This window comes from Xenopus laevis, chromosome 4S (assembly GCF_017654675.1).
Source record: "Xenopus laevis strain J_2021 chromosome 4S, Xenopus_laevis_v10.1, whole genome shotgun sequence".
NCBI lineage: Eukaryota > Metazoa > Chordata > Amphibia > Anura > Pipidae > Xenopus > Xenopus laevis.
This window is the reverse complement of record NC_054378.1, coordinates 110,159,185-110,180,388: the sequence shown is the minus strand read 5'-3', so window position 1 is coordinate 110,180,388 and position 21,204 is coordinate 110,159,185. Positions and strand designations below refer to the sequence as shown.

The following is a 21,204-nucleotide window of genomic DNA, read 5'->3' as shown; positions in this document are numbered from 1 at the left end:
CTGTGCTTACAGACTTTGTTTGGATTTGTAGACCAAATATTGCCGTATCTACAAACATTATTCATGGGTTTCAGCCAAGCATGTCTCCTTATACTCAGTCTTAGATTAATATAATGGCCAGAGTAAGCTGGGAATTGCTGTAAAGCCTCATCTGTGTCCTCGTTTTACTGCCTGTAAATGTACAGTAGCTGCAATTGAAAGCAACTACTGTTCCCTGATTCCAAAGTCAGTTCTCCGACCAAATCTGTTAATCGGCTGGCTTCTGCCACATTGTTTCAGGCGCAAGACACTGCTTTTAATAACTATTAAATTTGCAAATAATTTCTAAACCATTGACAATTTTTAATTAATTGTATTGCTATAGATACTTGGGGGTACCTTTTCCAGCTACTCCCAATGGTAGAAAACGTTGGCTCCTTACCTGAACGTTACCCGTGTAGAAGTAACGAAGAGAGGTTTTCAAAGCTGAACTACAGAAATGTCATACAGAAACGTGGGCACCAGTGGTAATCAGGAACAGTAGATTTACAGGAGATATAACAAAAGAGAGTATTTCCTTTGTAAACCAAATAAGCACAATATCAAATCATACACTAAGTTCACAATGGATATTTCTTAGACCACAGATGTCTACTCCCAATAAACCAAATTCCACTTATATCTCCTACCCATCTGAATCCCTAGAACTTGGTTAGTGTCACTTGGAGAGCGACCACACACTATAATGTCCTCAGCTGAGCAAAGGGCTTGTCTTATTAGTTCACACTGTCTAACTAACATTCCTCGATCATTCTATACGATACCTGCACTATTTATACCTTATTCATGAGGTTCCTTGTTCTTGACTTCACCAACGCCTTGGGTTTCTTAGGGCTTGAAGGAGAACTAAAGCCTAACTTATGAAGTAGGGTAGACAAGTTGTACATTATGTTTTGGGCTTCTTCTGCTGATTCACTGCACATGCTCTGTGCTGCTGTCACTTACTGAGCTTAGGGACCCACTCACAATATACAGTACACACAGAATAGAAATGTCACAATATAAGGCTGATTAGTACTTAATAGAGATCTTATATTACAGACAATCCTCATTTTTGGCTTGTAAATTTGTGACGACCCTTAAGCTTAGCTTCTCAACAGCATGCAAGTGTTGCAGACACTTTCCAAGATTGTGAGCCCCTTTGGCAAGTTTGAAGTTCTGGATCATTGCTGCTTTTGAGAAGCTGAAACTTTAGGCTGGTGCAATAAATTAATTATGTAAAATATGGCATGCTTAGCCATGTTCATTAATATTTCTACTTAGACCTCCTGACTCAAGCTGTCCAGCAACATCCACCCCCACACATTGAATCCCAAAGAGATAGCACCATGTCCTCCCTCCAAGAGAACGTGCACAACAATCAGTACCCCTGGGTCTACAGGGTTACACATCCTGCCCCTATGGCATAGGTTGACTTCTTTACAATAGGTGATGTTTGACTCCTTACCTCTCCTACCTCTCCTACATCATGTTTATTGGAAATTTGCTTGGACTTATTTTTGTTGGAGACCCATTTAAACAGTTATTTTTAACAGGCTCCCCATTGGTCTGATGCTATCATTCCAAGTAGAGTGTAGGCATAAGTCATACAATAGATTGGAAGCTTCAGCAATTGAAGAGAACCCGGTTGTTTTGACAATAAAACTGGTTAGAACATGAAAGCATTTTTATTGAAGCAGCATTTTATCCAATGTCTTGTCAGTTATATTAATCTCACAAAATCGATCTTTCATATAGGAGAGAAAACAAAAGAAGCACCTTTCTAATTCAATTTCCTTTTTTTGTTTGTTTGTCCAGATAGATATATAGAATTTAAGAGACGCACAGGTCCCAGAGCTAACACATTTTCAAGGCTTGTCGTGTACAGAGCAAATGCTTTTCTTTGCTTTGCATTGAGTAAATTGATGATGTGTTGTTTTATCCCAGGTGATTCATGTATAAAATGATCATTAATGAAAAATAAGTTGTCATCTTGTAGGGAAAATAGAAACCCTTCTTCTCTTCTAATGGATTGACACAGACCAATGTGCTGCTCTTGGAAGGAAAATCTCTGCAGTGGATATCTTTTGTGAAGAACAGTCCATCTTACTAGTGATGGACGAATTTCTCCCGTTTCGGTTCGCCAAAAAATTAGCGAAACGGCAAAAAATTCTTACAAGAGATTTCCAGGTTTGGAAGCTGACCTTGAAGGATTCAAATGGCTTAAAAATGGTGTCATGGACTAATATGCTAGTTATCTTGTATTCACTGTATAACTTTATTTCATGTGGGTGATTCAGTGCCATGTGTTACAGAAGGGTTAAATTAGCAATCTTGTTACAGCTCTTAGAGGCCTTATTCTGCCTGCTGAATCCAAAACATTTCAATATGGAAGCTCCATCCCCTACTTTCCTGTCATACCTTGTCTACTTCTGCACACCTACAGACCATTATTAGGCAGTGAGATGAAATAGCATCCTCTTTCTGAGGGGAGGAGTGCGTAAAAAGTCAATGGGTAATTTAGGGAGTATGTTCCAAGACGGTTGTGTGTCTGTGAGTTCTTGGGAGAAAGAGGAAGCAACTGGCACAATGAGTTGTGAACCCCATGGAGATTTCAAACTCCTTTAAGGAAGAGGAATTATCTTTTACAAATGTAAGGAAGCCTAGAGACCAACATCCCTCCTATTAAGGGCCTTTGCACTCTTATTCAACCTTCAACCCCACTGGATTTGTTAACATTAACATCAAGGACTGCAGTGTACCAGCTTATCCTTGGCTTTGCTACACACTTGGACAATTGTGAGACACTCCAGGTAAATCCTACCATTAGGTGGTGCTAACTATTATGAACATATGTCTTAAAATGGCACCAACATCTTGTGATAATTTCTAAATAACAGCGACCCAACCCGAAACCTTTACAGAAGGCCCAATAACCAGCCTTGTTCTTTCTTGATTTGCCATTTTTATTCCCTTCTTATGGGGTTATAATATATTTGTTTCTTCTATGCTTTCTCCTTTCTGTCACTGTTATATTTTAGGTTAATGATACACGTGGCTTTTTCTCATCTGGAGTAAAGATGGTGCTGAAGAATACTGATCTACTGCCTTCTCCTTTAACTCTAGTATCCAATGACAAGCAATGAATCACCTTGTCAGTGCCCATATAGGGTGGACGTTGGTACAAAAAGACACCTATGCATTTTGTAATTAAATCCACTCCAAAAATAGCATGTGTGACGCAAGTCTTGCACTTCCTCAACTTCTACCTTTCTGAGCTCCTTACTTTTTGTGTCTCTATTTGCTCATCTCTTTCCTATTTGTCTTGCCTGCTTCTGTCTCTTCTTCCTCTCCTTTTCATTTTCATCTGTTTATAATCTTTCACATTCCACCGCTCCCATCAGCTTTCCAGCAAATATACAGGTATACAAGGCATATTACATCATTACATGACCATTATTGTGCTGTAAATTGTGCTGATAAATGTCAATTAAGTCACCTGGAATGTAAAATGTCATAAATCCGTTTCTGATGGTGGTCATGTTGGGAGCACATGATGCTATAATTGGACATTAGGTCTAATTTTGTGACTCCAGAAGCGATATTGAGTATGGGGTGGGTTATCCATGATGATTATGAGAAATTTAGGTCAGCTGCTTCACTATACTAGCGGGTCAACTGGAACGAGGTCTTGATCACGGTGGGTCAATGGGTTTTGTGTAACCTAAAGCTAATTTAATAAATAATATTTTTTATTGGGGTGATTGGGACAGTTACCATATGGTAGAATAACTTCACTTGATTTCTGATGCTATTCATATGTAAGTAATATGTCAGCAAAATATAGTAGCAACTAAAACAATGTCAAAATATTTCACACAATAAAAATTTACAAAAATAAATATATGTTAGTATTCCAGTAATCCATACACATATGGGCTGTTACTGGGCAACAATACCCAACTAATGAGAGTACCACTGGTTAAAAATACCTTTCAGGAAATCTTCAATTACAGTAGTAGCTCAGTGGTACTTGCAATTTCCTATGCCACTGATACCATTGCAGAAGCCACTGATACCCTTGCAGAAGCCTAATAATGCACCACAGCTGAGTTAATTCTAGCGATGGCAGAACAAGATGATTAGAAGGAATTAAGTCAGTCTCTAGAATGGCACAAGACTTGGGTCCTGGCTACTGTGCACATAAATTATAAGGAACTAGAGATGAATTCTTTATGCCACAACCCAGGAACTTGGATTGAAAACCTCCTTGATTTTGATCTTGACACTTGGTCAGTGTGCTCCTTTGGAATGGCTGCACGGGTCACACAGAGGCTGAGATTTTTCCAACGTGTAAGGCTTTCCAGTGAGTGTCTGATCACAACCAGTACAAGAGAAGTGGTGTGGGTGCCAGTAACTGCTGTCTACCTGCTCATAATCCTCTGAGAAGATGATCTGTAGAACCAAAGGATTCACGTTATTAAACTGGAACTTATGTTGGTGGGGATTTTCATCTTACAAAGCTCCAGACAGCCGTTCAAACTAATGTCCACATATTTGTTTGAATAGATTAAACATAAGACATTGAGGTTGCTTCATGCATTGTGAGCACATTTTTACAAGGTGTTTTCATTCCTCAAGTAAATTTTAAATAAATAAAATTCAAGTAACAAATAGCCAAACTCAAGAAACATTCTGTAGAGTTTATTATGTATAAGATGCAATAAAAAAAATGGAGAAGAATTCTGTTATTTGGGTTTGTGGAAGACCTCGTTAGACCTGGAACAAGAATATCCTTCTTATACAATGCGACTGTTATTGGTCATAGTACATTATCAAAGGGCCTGGAGAATATATTTTTGGGTTTGCTCTTTTGCCTGGTAATTCTGTGTTTTTCTTTCATTGCCCTAAATTAGAGTACTGGTAATATTGGCCATGTATCCCTCCCCCCTTCCCCCATTGATATAGCCCTGATTATCGCAAGAGAAATTCAGCAAGACTATGACATCCAGGACTGCAGTTTATGGAAGTGCTGGAAAGATATCTAAATAAAAAAATATCCTCACGAAACATCTCTATTTTGCATTTCTCACCTGGTCACATCCTGCACACCGGGGCCTCTCGCTCTCACAATAGTGGCGTCCGCACCACAGAGATTTGTTCTTCCAGAAATAGATCAGGTTCACCAGAGGCTCCCTGCATTGGCAGCACATGAAGCAGGCAGGGTGCCACTGCTTGTCAAAGCCAGCACGTTCAGCATAGACTGCAGGGGCATCTCTTGACAGAGGCTGCTGGCACATCTCACAGAACTAAGGGAGAAGAAAGAAAATGGCTTTAATTAATTTCTGCCAAATTGTCGGGGGAGTGTATTCATTACAGCTACACATGAGAAGGGGCTCCCTCGGCAATGTTCAGAGGTTCTCCCACGCCGGTGCTACAGCCAACCAACTCAACAGGAGGCACCTTTTGTGCTTTATTCTTTAGCATTAATGTACTGTTTTAAATCTATATATGATGACTGTGGTTAGAGCAAGCTCTGTGGTGCTTAATCACATGTGCTCGGCACTCTTTATTCCATGCTTTTTATCAAGCACTAATCAGGTTTCTCTGTGCACCCTCCTGCCATCCAAGGAGCTACCATAGTGGCAGCAGCAGGTTGTTGGCACTGCAAATTAACATTCCTAATAGATAACACTATTCTGCTAATAACTGCTGTTTTAAGGGAAAAGCCACCATAAAAATGAACAGTGATAATGGGATAGTTTGAAACGATGCAGTACCTAACAACTCCCAGTCTCAATAGAGCTGGCAATGTGAGTCCCACAGATATTCACACATTATGGTCAATGTCACGAGGAGTCAATTAAATCTGCTAGCATTTTCTGGGCTGTCAGAGGAAATTATGGTCACTCCAAGGAGAAGCTGTAAGCAATGCATGCTGCAATGAGACGCAAACCCAGGATTCAAAAATCCTGGTTGCTAGGGTCAGCGACCCTTGTTATTTTTCAATTTTCTTTCTGCTCTTGTTATAGCAATAATAATTGTAAAAAACTCTATTTAACTACAAAAAGTAAAAAAACGTGAAACATCACTGTTGGACTTTAACCCACTTTTTTATTGACACTATGGGGCAAATTTATTAAGGGTGGAATAGTGAATTTGAATTTTCAAATTTCTGTTTGGTCAAAAACTCTTAAATTCGAAGTGTGAATTATCCAAACTCGATTCAAATTTTAATTCAAATTTGAATTTCGAGATTTATCAAACCTATACCTTCCTTGGTAATAATTCAAATTTGACTATTCGCCACCTTAAACGTGCCGGGTTCATGTATAAGTCAATGGGAGAGGCCAAGTGACAAATTTGAAGATGTTATTAGCCTTCCTGACATTCTAGTTCATTTCGGAGAAAAAACTGAATTCAAGCTTCGCCGAATTCGATTCGATTCTAGTTTTTGGGTCGGTAATATTTGTTCGAGCTTTAGACATTTGAGTATTTTCTTAAATATCCTCCCAATCGATTTTCTTGTAGTGTATATTTGAATTTTTTAGAGTAAAAAAAACTCACATAAATTCAAAATACGACCTTTGATAAATGTGCCTCATATATGTCTCTATTTACTCACATATTCGTTCTTCTCAAAGGCTTCCTTAGCTGTTCCATTTGTCTCTTTACTTTTGCTGCCATCTTTTTCCACCTGCTGCTTTGCACTACAAGGCAGAGCCACTTCAGCAACTCCCAGCGCCTGCTCCTTGTACCTCTTCACAAAGTCTTGCATTGCAGTTCTATCCAGTTCAGATAGCCCTTGGCAAAGATCTGGGTTATGATCATAGGGGGGTAACTGTCTCAAGAGCTGCACGCGGCGATAACGTGCCCCTTCAGTTCCAGCGACAGGCTGCATATTCTTAGGAATTAGCTCCATGTACTGCATTGCCTGCAATAGAAAATTCTGTTCAAATACCTTTTGAATCATTTAGACAACTTTGTTTTATGATGGTGTCTAGCTGATTTCACTTGCAATGACAGTCAGTCAGTATCCCTCAGTTTAATAATATGGGTGCAAAGTAACACACATCAGTCAGCTTTTAAAGCATGTTTATTCGGGGTCTCCAAAATTGATTGCCACCGAGTTATAAGTTAACCACTAGCCATGTAAACTTCCCCATAGACAAGTTTCAGGACAGAGCCAAATTAAACACAACTGATCACAGATCCTTGAGTGACTACCATGCAAAGGACTTTGGGTCAATCCCACCGCTTGCAACACAATTTGGGACTAGAGACCTCTCTCTACTAGTGCTAATAAAATCCTCATTACCAAGAGCACCCAGGAAAACAAGTTGAAATGAGAGAGAAATAAAGGGGAAGGAACAGGCCAAAAGCCAATGCAAACAGTTTACCTTCTAGGGAAGAGCACTGGCAACAAAGCATGGTCAGGAATCTAAAAAGGGGGTCAGAAGGCTTGGATATTTCCTTTCCTTAGAGGATGCCAAGAGTAGTTAATCTGCATTCAGCCTAAACATTAACTGACTTTCTAAGAACCTTGTCTACTGCTTTTTGGTACTCTACACGGGGATACAGGCTGCACATGCTATAAGGACATCTTTAAGAGGTTGGTTGCCCAGTTGTGTATGAACAGTACATAGGAAGTTCCAATATTTTAAATACCAGTTTCTGGTTAAGTCCAGGGGGTGCCCACTCATAAGTGACAGTGAGGAAAGTGGGATCCTTCCCAGAGGTTATGGGGTTGGTGATGATCATGCGATTTCTTTTGTAGACACGTGCACCTTCTACCCCTTTCATCCGTGCTGTCAGCCCTGAGTAGCGAGAGTCTGAAAGCAGGTGTCCTATCCGGCAGTCCTCTTCTAAGTCAGAGGGCAAAAAATGGTCTTCACGGGGGCACTGGCAGCTCTCACATTGTTTTCTGTAATTAAAAAAGTGTTAGAGGCTCTGTCTGTTTTATTATGATATCAGTCTTTAACAAAGGCCTATACTTCCCTTTTATTATATTCCTTGCCTTAATGCAAATAGTGCTGCAGTTTCCACAGCTCATATCTAAAAATGGCAGTAGCACTAGACAAGGGTGTTGGCAAGAAATACTCCTTCTTCCTTCTGCCCAACACACCTTCTCATGTATTTCTTTCAAGAACATTTTCACTCATTCTTGCGAAGATGTTGTGAGAAGCCTTCTTATAACAAAAGGTATTCACATGCCTCGTGCAACATACATAGCATTCCTTAAGATAAATGTCACTTAAGGAATTATGAAAGGCTGACATTGATTTATATGACCAACCATGCGCCCAGCCATAAATCCAGAGCTGCAGGTTGGGCATTACTTATTAACCATCCCCACCACCAAACCATTCAGATTGGATCCCCAGCCTCCCTGCTTTGCCATTTCCATAATTGATGCTTCTAACACACAGAGGAGGGTAACATTTTATTTTGTGGAGGTCACCAGTTGAAGGCTTTGCAATGGAAAACGTATTATATATAAATAAAGAGCAGTTAGCTAAGCCAAAGAAGTTCTTTTACATTCAGCACCTTGGTATACAGTTGCACATTTGTTTTTGTGTCTCTTGATTCTTAAGATCAGAATGAAGTAAAAATATGGAACTGTCAGCTCTATTGTAATGTCCAAGCAGGTCTTTTTGATTGAGACATTGAGGATGCTCAAATTACTAATTTACGTCATTTACACCTATTTATATTATTTGGGTGTGGGACAGGGATTACAGAAGCTTTGGCTAAGGAGGTATAAATATAAATGATGACCTTTTATTTCTCTCCAAACTTTGCAAGAAGAACTACCTACCCTATCGCTCTTGGCAAGTGCCAATGTGGGAGCAGCAGAGAGATGATCTCTGGCTTAGATAGTCTAAGCCTTTAGGTTCAATGTGTATCCAGTGCTCTTAAACGTATCCCAAATAACCCGGCTCAGGTCACACGCTCTGGCTGACATTGACTACAAATTCCCCCTCCCCGCCCTCTGTGGCCCTCATTGGAGCCCCTGAAATGTACTGAGCTGTTTGTGTGCTTCAATTAATTATATCTAAAGACTTCTCAGCCCCGAATCTCCTGTTGCTCATTAGTTTTTATGTCTTTAGGTTTATCATTTGCATTGCGCCCGTGCTTAGCGGAGCAGTAGGATACCCAGACAGCTGGCTCTGGAAACCTACAGATGAAAAGCCTGGGATGGATAACAAGTCAATATATTTTTCTTGCTTTCTACCATTACTTATGCTTTGGATATGGTTCATAAATTGCTTCATTATTGCGCTGTATGATTGATACACTGTATCCAGATGCTGTGCAGATTCACATCAGGATTATTTATATTCACCCGCGCTAGACTTTGGTTCCAGCACTGCTACTGAGTGTTGTCATTAATAATGCAGAAGGAACCCGCTGAAGTAGAAAATGGATTACTCCATTAATTTGTCATCTTTCAGCATATTCTTAGATTGTTTTCAGCGTATTAATCTTGCTATTATTCTTTGTTAGCATGCTTCCGTAATTACATCTGGTCAGTAAGGTTTAGGCGGTGCTGTCTTGCTCCTTTTGGTTTATCAGAACTTTCAACTTAAGGGGGTAGCTCACCTTTAACGATTGTGATATTACAGATTCCAAAAGAGCAGAAGAGCACACAATTTAATACAAATGGCACAGAAATTACACATGAGAACCATGGCTGTTTAACTGAAGGCCAAGAGATTGTCATGGCATCAATTCCATTATGGGACATGTTTATTTTAATATAATTCAGCCCATTTTAAAAATGCAGTTTATGACATAAACAATTACATTTATATATACCACTAATCTACATCACACAAAAGGTTAATCGCCAAGTGAAATTCCCCAGATATATGACAATTTTGGGGAGAACTCTCTAGTGTGCCAACACATTACCTCCAGGAGTGAGGCTGGAACCCGGAGCAGTTTGCTTTGCTCCTCTTACAGGAAGCCCCCTTTCCTGCTGGTTGTTGTCCCACCGACATCTGGAAAAGAAAAGACACACATTTTAGAAATGAAAGCTGACATGCTTAAGCTTAAAGTCTGATTAGAATGATATATTTTCAACAAGACAACAAGCTCTATTCTTGCTCACAGGGAGGTATAGTCAAATGTCAGTTAGCAAGGATAGTAGTTTAAGACTCTTCAGCAGAACTGCCTGTAGCTTGTCTTGTAGTTCTGAGAACCCTAGGGTGTCCTGGGCTGCAGGTCCCTGCCTTTTGGTTTGTAGAAGGGGAGACAGGGCCAGAGGAGAATGGACCCCACTACAATGCAGAAAGGTAGTGGAGGCCAATCTAAGGGGTCAAAAAACAACTACAGCATCCGGATTATACCACCTACAGTACCTCCTATACCTATCTCTGCTATATAAGCTATTTTAAGGTTTGTAATTAGCTTTTCTCAAACTTGAATCTCAAACATGTCACACACATCAAAGAAATAAACATGTTTTACTCCATAATTGAAATATAACCCAAAAGAGGTGCCTTTATTCAAACGCAAAAAAGATCTTTCACAACTATTAGTTGAGGTCTGACAAAGTCAGAGCAACAATAAATTTTTACAAGGAAAGGAAAAAGAAACCCCACCAATAGTTATGATTCTAAAGTTGACAGGAAAATTCTAATAGGTGATGCACCCTACTTATTTAATAACAATAATTCGTAAGAAAATTTAAAGTGCTAGTGCCGTTATAATAACATTAACTTTTCCTGAATAATTCGAAATTGAAAAATTGAAAAACCGAATTAATTCAATTCATCTGTGAGATAATATTACTCCTTAAATTCATCCATAGATAGACAAAAAATTCATTATTTAAATAAAGTGCGGTGCAATAATTTAAAGTATTAAACCTGAAAAATTGATTGGTTAATTAAAAAGTAGTTAAAAATGACCAAACATGGTAGTGGGTTAAAAAATGTAGTCACAATCCATAAAATTAGATAATAGAAATTGGAAAAAATAGACCGGTTACCCTGTCCTGTCTCATCTTTGTGGTGTCCCAGGCTCTAGAAAAAAAATCAGGTAGCTAGTTTACGGGACAACTCCACCATCTATTTTTTTCCAATTTCTATTATCTAATTTTATGGATTGTGACTACATTTTTTAACCCACTACCATGTTTGGTCATTTTTAACTACTTTTTAATTGACCAATCAATTTTTCAGGTTTAAAACTTTAAATTATTGCACCACACTTTATTTAAATAATGATTTTTTTGTCTATCTATGGATGAATTTAAGGAGTAATATTATCTCACAGATGAATTGAATTAAATCGGTTTTTCAATTTTTCAATTTTAAATTATTCAGGAAAAGTTAATGTTATTATAATGGCACTAGCACTTTAAATTCTTTTTTAGTACATTTTCTTACGAATTATTGTTATTAAATAAGTAGGGTGCATCACCTATTAGAATTTTCCTGTCAACTTTAGAATCATAACTATTGGTGGGGTTTCTTTTTCCTTTCCTTGTAAAAATTTACTCCATAATTGCTCAGAGGTGACTTGCTCACTGTTGGCTCCTGCTTACTATCAGCGATCAGTTTTCAGGACGCCCACTATTAAACTGATCTTCTGTAATTCTGTAATTCTTCTCCAAAACAGTAATAACTAATAAAACCAACTAAACATCCTGCACCATATATAAACTCCATTCTGGAAGGACTTATGTCCCTGCCAGTCTATTTTAAAACTGTGAACAGATACCATGTGCTCATAACGTGACATAAGCATGTGCTAATCCACTTCACCTGTCTCCCATTGGAACTGAGGTGCCATGTTGAGAATTCATTGTGTTGTATGGAAGATATTCCTGCCCCGCGGGAGTTCACTTGAGTACAGACTGTTGGTGGAAGTGTAAAGTTAGGCCTCCCAAAGGGTTCAGCCTACAGCTGAGATATGTTCTATCATGCATTCCTCGCGCCTGTCATTTCTATGACACCAGACAAAAATAGGCTTTGGCAGAACAACACAGGCCCTTGTGACAACCGGAGACTATCACCATGGCAAACTTCTCTCTCTCCTACTTTCTAATTTTTAAATAGACTTCCTAACCTGAATACAGTATATTTCACTCACACAGGTCAGGCTTTCCCTGGATTTAGGAGTTAGAATAGAGATTTTGGTTGGTACTCTGTGCTGCAGAGTAGGGCGCTCAACTGGAAGGCCATAGACGAGTTGTGGTCCTCCAAGACATGTTTATACCCCCGAAAACAATTGGGTAATTTGACTGCAAGAATAGTACAGTGTCTTTATGTTAGATCAGTTTCAAGATCAAATGAAAGATGCTTGTTTGTTCCAGAAACAAAACCCTTGCACATTGCTTTAAATGGGTCTAAACTGCTGCTCTAATCTTGCTGAACCACACTTTCCAAGAGTCAACAGGGTTAAAGCAAGCTAGGAGCTGTAGTCCAGCAACAACAGACAAAAAACATCTTCAGCCTTCCAGGGTCAGAGGCATTCTGAATACCTCTCTAAAGAGAATCCCACCTAATCAAAGTAAAGCTGGCTCTGTGTTCTTCATCTTGCAGCTGGAGATGCATGTTTTTTCCAGCACTGAACAACTTAACAGCCGTACAGTATGTTCTCTCCTCATGTCATTGTAATTGGCTCAGTTACCTCTGTATGTGAGATAACAGCCTGATGCCTGACAGAGCCCTGGTAATCAGGAATATCATTGGTGAATATACTTGCAATTCGAATTCAATTTGGGTCACAAACATTGGAGTACTTAAGTGGCTTAACTATCTGCCTTGGTTCTCTACCATTTATTGTCCAGTCTGTCATTCAAACCACTGCCTGATTGCTAGGGTGAGTGGGACCCTAGAAATCGTATACAGGTATTGGACCTGTTATCCAGAATGTTTGGCAATCTGGAGCTTTCTGGCTAACAGATTTGGATCTTCATACCTTACGTCTACTAGAAAATCATGTAAACATTAAATAAACCCAATTGGCTGTTTTTGTGTCCAATAAGGATTAATTATATCTTAGTTGGGATCAAGTACAAGCTACTGTTTTATTATTACAGAGAAAAAGGAAATCATTTTTAAAAATCTGGATTGTTTGGATAAAATGGAGTCTATGGGAGACAGTCTTTCCGTAATTAGGAGCTTTCTGGGTAACGGATCCCATATCTGATTGTAGAGCAGTAGAATAAAGGCAACACCATGGGTGGCAGTGGAGTTATTGGCCTTGTGTATAATAACACCCTGATGCAGAATACTAAATAAAGGGTGTTGTTGGGTCCCAGGTGCTTCAGAATGATTATTGTACTGGACCGAGCAGGAGGGTAGTTATAAGAGGTAAAAAAGAAGGAACCTTGGCTTTTTATAGATACGTGTGTCAAGTGCATGGTAGTCTCAGCAAGTGTGTTGATTCTGTGCTGAGTGAGGGCTGCCCAGCATTACCAGAATTATCAGCACCCCGATCATACACAACATCAGCTTAATGCTAAGAACTCAGCTCCACCTGACACAGCTCACGGCCCTTTAAAAATAAACAATTGCTTCATAGATCAAAGCCAACTATGTGTCACGGAAATAGGCAGCTGCTTCCCTCTGACCTCATATAAAGTGCCTTACGGTTGGAATTCAAGTCTCTTGGGCCACACATAGCAACTCTACCAGATTCATAACAAATCTATCCCTATTATGCACATGATGCACAATGCGGAGTATGTACATAGAATAAGAGTAACGTATAGTTTCAGAAATTACAGTGTTGCATTTCTAAGATAATGTTGTCTATGGCAGTTTCTCCATCTCCAAAAACCACCAGTGCTGCTCCCATTCTACAATGGAATCTGCCTGCTAAAATGAGGCAATCAGGGAGGAGAGTGACATTTTTGTTTGAGGAAGAAACAAACAGAAGGCTATCCATTGGAGAACCAACTATTGGCCACTTGAGACACTGGGACACTCCTCTCACAACCAACCCCTTCTGCTGCTCAGCAGAGGTACGTTCATTGGGTCCTAGCACCCCCCTTATCACCACCTCCACTGTCTACTCCTATGGGCTCAGTGTGAAGTCCAGTTAGGGTGAGAATTGGGGAGAATGGTAATTTGTTCAACATGATACACATCCAGTTTGAAGCTGGACTTTCAGGAATATCTATGTGGGCAAATGGATATTATTAGAACTATGACAGCATGACTTATACACCAATATTCTTTTATATCTGTACTCATTTATGAGCCAAGAGTGTCATTGACCAAAGGCTGGACTTTCCAGTGGGGGCTTGATGTAAAAAAAAGCTTGATGACCACTGAATAGAGGATTTTTCCATGTATAAGTGGCTGAGCTCTGGTACCTAAGGATGGTGTTCACAGTTCAGATCTTCATTATTCTTTGAGAGGCAGCATGGGTGGTTTGTGGCATTTCTCCACTGGCTCCACAGTATGTTATAGGGTGATATCATTGAGCACTAGAAACCAAAAATACTAAGCACTAATGATGGGCGAATTTGTCCCGTTTCGATTCACAGAAAAATTTTCAAAATTTGCAAAACGTGAATTATGACGCCAGCGTCAATTCGCGGGCATCAAAATCTACGCTGATGGCAGCTTCAACGCCGGCTACAATTTGAAGTGCGCCTATTATGTCCAATTGCATTAAAGTCAATGGGCGTGCGTTCAATTGTCGCCAGCGTCAAAACTGTCGCCGGCGTCCGAATTGTCGCTGCAGTTTCACAAATGTATTCACTGGCGGCGAAATGCGGAAATTCGCAGCAAATTTGCGCCTGGCACATAAATTCGCCCATCAATAGTAAGCACAATTCCCCAGAAGCATTTATTTGTATAGTAGCCTTTAAAACACAGCAGTGAGCAGTACTCACTACAGAAGGAAACATACAAGACCCTCACTGCACTGTTAATAAGCACGTATGTTCCTAAAAAGCTTTTTAAGCAAAGAATAACTTTGTTCCGTAAATGCCCAGATCCAGTTACTGCTCTTGCTCTGGCTGCTTTAAGCACAGTTTGTATCACAATGTTTTTCAATACCAACAGAGATTTTGGTCTTTGGACTGAGACACAGCATAAGGGTGGTTCCCGCAAGAAGCCAAACAATGTGCACAGGTCAGCTTTCTCTGCATGAACTCCTTTCCATAAAAGTATCATCTGAACTTGGTTCAGTTTTCACTTCATCCCCCTTGACATCTGAAATCAACATGTGCTACAGTTTAATATAATAGCGTCTTGCCAAACGTCCACAATCCGCTCTCTCCTCTTCCATCTTAGGTAAATAAAAATGACTTGAATGCACACATCTGCCAATATAATGGCCAACCCTTTCTGATCATCTAAAATAAATGGATATTAGGCATGAGTTATAATAAAGGGGTGGGGCACCTTTATGTTAACATTTAGTATGTTAATGAATGGCTAATTCTAAGTAACTTTTTAATTTGAGATCTTTTTTTATAGTTTTTGAATTATTTTCCTTCTTCTGACTTTTTGCAGCTTTCCAATGGGGATCACTGACCCCATCTAAAAAGCAAATGCCCTGTTTGGCCACACATTTATTGTTTTTGCTACTTTTTATAACTCATCTTTGGATTCAAACCCTCCCCTATTCCAGTCTCTTATTCAAATCAATGCATAGTTGCTAGGGTCATTTGGATCAGATTGCTGAAATTGCTGATGAATAAAAGGCTAAATTACTGAAAAAACACAAATAAAAAAAATAAAAACTAGTTGCAAATACTGTGAATATCTCTCTCTCTACATTATATGAGCTGTCCACGGATGGTTGTTGAGTTAAAAGAGAAATTATAGATGATGTAGATCAACAACAGCTGAATGTTTGCAGGTATGAAATCCCTAAATAAAACACTATGATATGAGATATAGATATGAGCCCCAGCCTTTCTGCAATGCTTCGAGGTAAGGGGCCTCCTATAAAGTTTCAGAGCAGTATATCAATGCACAAGGCAGTACTGGTAATAAGTAGGTCCATTATAAAGTTCACTTTCCTTTATAGCACCTGAGATCTATTTTGTATCTGCACATGTTTGTCAAGTGGAATTCTTGATAAATCAGGGCTTCTTAAAAAACAGTACTTTCTATTATAAGACCCCTATTAGTCATTATAACAAGGAAGAAAGGCTAAGCTTTAGATTCAGCATCTGGAACCGATTGTATGACAATAACACGGCAGGGTAAACCAACTCACTCACTGCTGCAGGTCTGCCCTTTCCTGACAGCAGCCATAACTTTGCATGATGAATGGACCAGGATTATTTTACCTGATTATGAAAAAGTGATTATGAAAAAGCAGGAATTTTACAAAGTTCTCTATCCTATTGGAGACAGATTGTGCTGCAGTATCAGTCATCTCCTGGTGTTAGACTTTATCATCACAAGGGAGAATCAGTTTAACAGGTTTATACCCCTACGGCACCAGATCCCCGCTGTTTCCTTCTCTTACAGAGACGGCTACTACCTCCAATTCGTTTTACAAAAAATTCACTAATTATACTAATATAATTCACTAATATATATATATATATATATATATATATATATATATATATATATATATATATATATATATATAATATATATATATATATATATATATATATATATAACTTCAATTTAATTAACTTAAATAAAATTATGTTTTTTAAATAACCTACTGAATGGTATATATATATATATATATATATATATATATATATATATATATATATATATATATATATATATATATATATATATATATATATATATATATATGTATATATATATATGTATATGTGTATATATATATATATATATATATATATATATATATATATATATATATATATATATATATATATATATATATATATATAGTGAAAAAGGATTGCGGCACTCACAGGGTTTTAGTGCAGAGAAAATAGGGACTTTCCAGTACAAATGTGGGACTGCGGGTTGAGCTGTCAAAAGAGGGACTGTCCCTCCAAAAAAGGGACAGTTGGGAGGTATGTGCTGGGAGTAATTAGCCATTCCAGGTGTGGTTACTTATGGCGTCCTCTAAGCACAGGCAGAAACCCTGCCGATCCTGTTTGTCCACATATTTAACTTGTTCGTGTGAGTGGAAACTACATGAATGTAAAAACGAGAAGGAACACAAAGAACTAAATATATACAAATAAATACAATAATGGAGCCGAGGGAGTTTAGTGGCTGATATTTTGCATCGTACAACCTGGTGGCCACATGTTTTAGCAAGGATGCTATGGCTTCATGGAAATTAATGTACTTGTAGAACATCATTCCAAGGGGACATATACCCTGTTTATAAGAAGCCTTAGAAATGTTTATTTAAGCATATCAGTTTATGTAATTCTGAATAGGGAGCCTTGGCTATCTGCGTATTGTGTTTATTTATATGAGTGAGGGCAGCCATGTTCTGAGACTTCCTTTGTCCTGATCTTCATGAGAAATGGAAAAATTCTTATTTTTCCAGCAATAATGCATTTACAAAGTCAGCATGGTATCATATAACCATATAAGGGAAGAAGGTCACAGGCCAAGTGCTTCCATGGAACTGCAACTTTACTTCTGACAGTCTCATATTTTACAATATAGGGTATATTATTTCTTATAATACAAAACTCTCAGTGGGGATCGTTTATCTGCCCATGGGCAGTAACCCTTAGCAACCAATCAAATGTCCTATCTGCAGCTGGCTGATAAAAGACTGCCTTATTTATCAACACTGGGCTAATTTGCAGATAGGCATTTTCTTATAACAACCAATCAGTGATTAGCTTTTTAAAGCCAGCTGCAAGTAGAACAATGAATGCATCAATTTGATTTGTTGCCATGGGTTACTGCCCATGGGCAAATTTGCCCAGTCTTGATAAATGACCCCAGTTGATTGGTTGCAAATGTACCCACAGTTGATAAATGAATGTGTAATATAAGTGACACAGGGAACTTATATAGTGAATAATATACCTCCTACTATAATATGGTCTGGGACCGGTTATCCAAAATGCTCAGGACCTGGGGTTTTCTGGATAAGGGATCTCTCCATAATTTGGATCTCCATACCTATTAAAAAAACTACTAAAAAAATAATTTCGACATTAATTAAACCCAATAGGATTGTTTTGTCTCCATTAAGGATTAATTATATCTTAGTTGGCATCAAGTACAAGGTAATGTTTTATTATTACAGAGAAAAAGGAAACAGTTTTTTAAATTTTAATTATTTCATTAAAATGGAGTCTATGGGAGACTGCCTTCCCGTAATTCAGAGCCCTCTGGATAACAGGTTTCCGAATAATGGATATTAAAACCATTGGATGTGAAACCATATAAAGGCAGGAGGCTGCAGGTCAAGTACTTTCACACAGTTCATGGAACTCCATGGTGAAATATAATGTCTTTGGAAATACCTAAATAAAACCTGGGACACAAGTCACATTACTAAATATAAATATGTATGAATAAGTAGTTTATTTGGTTCTTATGAGATATATATATATATATATATATATATATATATATACATATATAGGTATGGGACCTGTTATCCAGAATGCTCGGGACCTGAATTTTCGGATAATGGGTCTTTCCGTAATTTGGATCTTCATACCTTATGTTTACTAGAAAATCATGTAAACATTAAATCAACCCAATAGTCTGGTTCTGCATCCATTAAGGATTAAAGGGGAACTCCTAACCAAAATTTGATAACGAGGCCAGAAACACAGAAAACCCTAATAATATATCCATCACAGTTATCTTCAAAAAAATATAAATAAATGGCATTTTCTATGCTGAAATTCAGCTGTTTAACCGTTCTTCTCTTTCTGCACCATTTAAAATCCTGGCAGGGAAGGAGGTACTTAACACTGATGTTACAAATTGTAACAACTTCTCCACATCTTACAGACAGCAGGAACTACATAACCCACAATGCATTTCACTATGATATTCTGTTGCTTATTGTAATCACATGTGCAGGGAATTGTGGGGTTTGGACAGATGGCTGTTGATACAAAGTAACAGTAGTCAGCCAGCTCAGCAAAGTAGTCAGACAGATTACAGGAGAGCAGGGGCCCGGAGCTAGGCTTAGGGAACTGTTTGAAACCATTAAAATTCATGAAAAATCTGCATATATTTTAATTGATATATATTGTAAAGTAAGTTAAGTTTACTTTTCAGAAAGCTGTGTTTGGATCAAGTACAAGGTACTGTTTTATTATTACAGAGACTAAGGAAAACACTTTCAAATATTTGGATTACATGGGAGATGGCCTTTCTTTAATTCAAAGCTTTCTGCATAACGAGTTTCCAGATAATGGATCCCATACCTGTATATAACAGAATAGGATTTGCTTTGCACACTACACTTCCTTTATGAAGAATAAGCATTGGCTGCTGCTCTGCTTCAGCACAACTGCAGGCTTTTACAATGAAAGATCACAACTAGTACAACAAAATACAAGGAATTCAAGGCAGGAACCCATTCCAACAGATATTTTTATTACAGATGTTACAGCATCATCTGCATTTAGACCTCTTCTGTTTGAATTGTTACTATCAATTACTCATTTGGAAGTAAATGATTATAAGTTTATTTTCAAGGGAGTCAATATAAATAGAGCGCATGACAAGGTGCAGCCTGTGCATAATATGCAGAGTATTACATTAGAGAGCTGCTTTGGGTAATGCATCATCTAAATTGACAAATGGCCCCTGGGAGGTTATTGTTTTCAAAGGCGTTTATGTTAATAGTCAGCAAATAAAGTGTAATTACCGATGTATTCAAGACTTATAAAAAACAATTTATTTGAAATGTTTTCCTCAACAATAATGCCCCCCTCCCTCGCTGCAGATAATACTGGTTTCCACGGCCTGTTCCATTCTCCAATTATCTTGCACTCATACCAGCAGTGGAATCTATTCTGGGCAGGGAAGCCTTTTTTTTCTCTTGGTTTCCACTACCATTTCATTTGGGCTAATGCAATAAATGTTGCAAACCTTGTGGCAGGTCTTCCAACCCGTAGCAACCAAAATCAGATGATTGCTTTGAAGTGATCAGTAAAATGCTACCTGCTGATTGGTTGTTTGCTATCGGTTACTAGACCTGATGCAACTTTAAATTCATTACCTATTACCATTGCTGTGCAGCCTGTGAACTCCCCAATGCAATAAGAATGGAGGAGCCCCACTTAAGAGGCTAGTAAAGTTTTTAGGGGGCTATATGTATCTGCCTAAGGTTACTAACAGTGACATGGATAGCTGTTATTAGGGGAGTCTCTCCTAATTTTCCATATTTAAAGAAGGTGATGTGTTGTGCACATATACCAAAAATGCATGTTAGTCTGGACCCACACAAGGTTTTCTGCTTTAGGCCTCCAGAGTCTTCAGCCACTGGACACATAAAGTGCTTTGCCTAATTTAACCTGCTAGTAATTTATCTATATTTATGTATACTTTTGCAATTCAGGATGTGAAACATATGATTATTATTGTGCTAAACCACGATTTCCAGCATCCTCAGAGCCTTTGGTGCTTAGATTTTTAAATTTCCAACACCTGGAAGGTCACAGCTTGGACAATTTCTGTAATAGACACTGTTTTCCCCTAAAAGTCAATAAGATTAATGATTCCTCCTGCCAAGTCTTTACTTGTTCACATAACCCAAAGCAAACTGAGCACTAGCAGCCAGTAGTGAAGTCTCTGAGTAGATTGTACAGGAGGGAAGAACATGAATCAATACAAGCAGGAGAGAAGAATCAATACAAGCAGGGTCTCAGTACTCACCTTCTGAATGCCAGAACTGAGCTCCATTTCCCAGAAAGCCTGTGGCTGGAGGTATGTTCCCTACCTAGTGCTACTCTAATTCACAAGTGAGCGAGAGACTGATTCATGAGCCTTTAACTGCAAGCTGAAACTCCCTGTAACAGCCTGCCAACCAATCCCTGGCCATCAAGAAACTTTACAACCAATTGGGCCTGGGGCTGCATGTTTTTCTTTAGTTAACTAGGGAACACCCAGGCTTTGTAAGTGAGCTGAGCCAGCCAGCGAGGCTGAAAGCAGCAGCCCAGGAATGCCTGATTCATCCTGTCTGCCTCCATCAGCTGGACCCAAGGGCTGCACTGCTTCCTGGACCACTCACTCTTCTTCCTTTAAAGGAATTGGAATGGAATGAGCC

General features: G+C 38.6%; 1 protein-coding gene across 1 annotated transcript; it reads right to left on the bottom strand.

The window, feature by feature from the left end:
- Window positions 1–1,687: 1,687 nt before the first annotated feature.
- On the bottom strand, window positions 1,688–20,913 carry lmcd1.S (LIM and cysteine-rich domains 1 S homeolog). Its single transcript, XM_018261349.2, has 6 exons — window positions 20,814–20,913; window positions 9,934–10,022; window positions 7,687–7,942; window positions 6,644–6,952; window positions 5,112–5,327; window positions 1,688–4,473 (listed from the first exon to the last, which is right to left on the bottom strand). Exons 1-6 carry the CDS (start codon window positions 20,838–20,840, stop codon window positions 4,312–4,314), a joined length of 1,059 nt encoding a protein of 352 aa, XP_018116838.1. The 5' UTR covers window positions 20,841–20,913; the 3' UTR covers window positions 1,688–4,311.
- Between the last annotated feature and the right edge of the window lie 291 nt (window positions 20,914–21,204).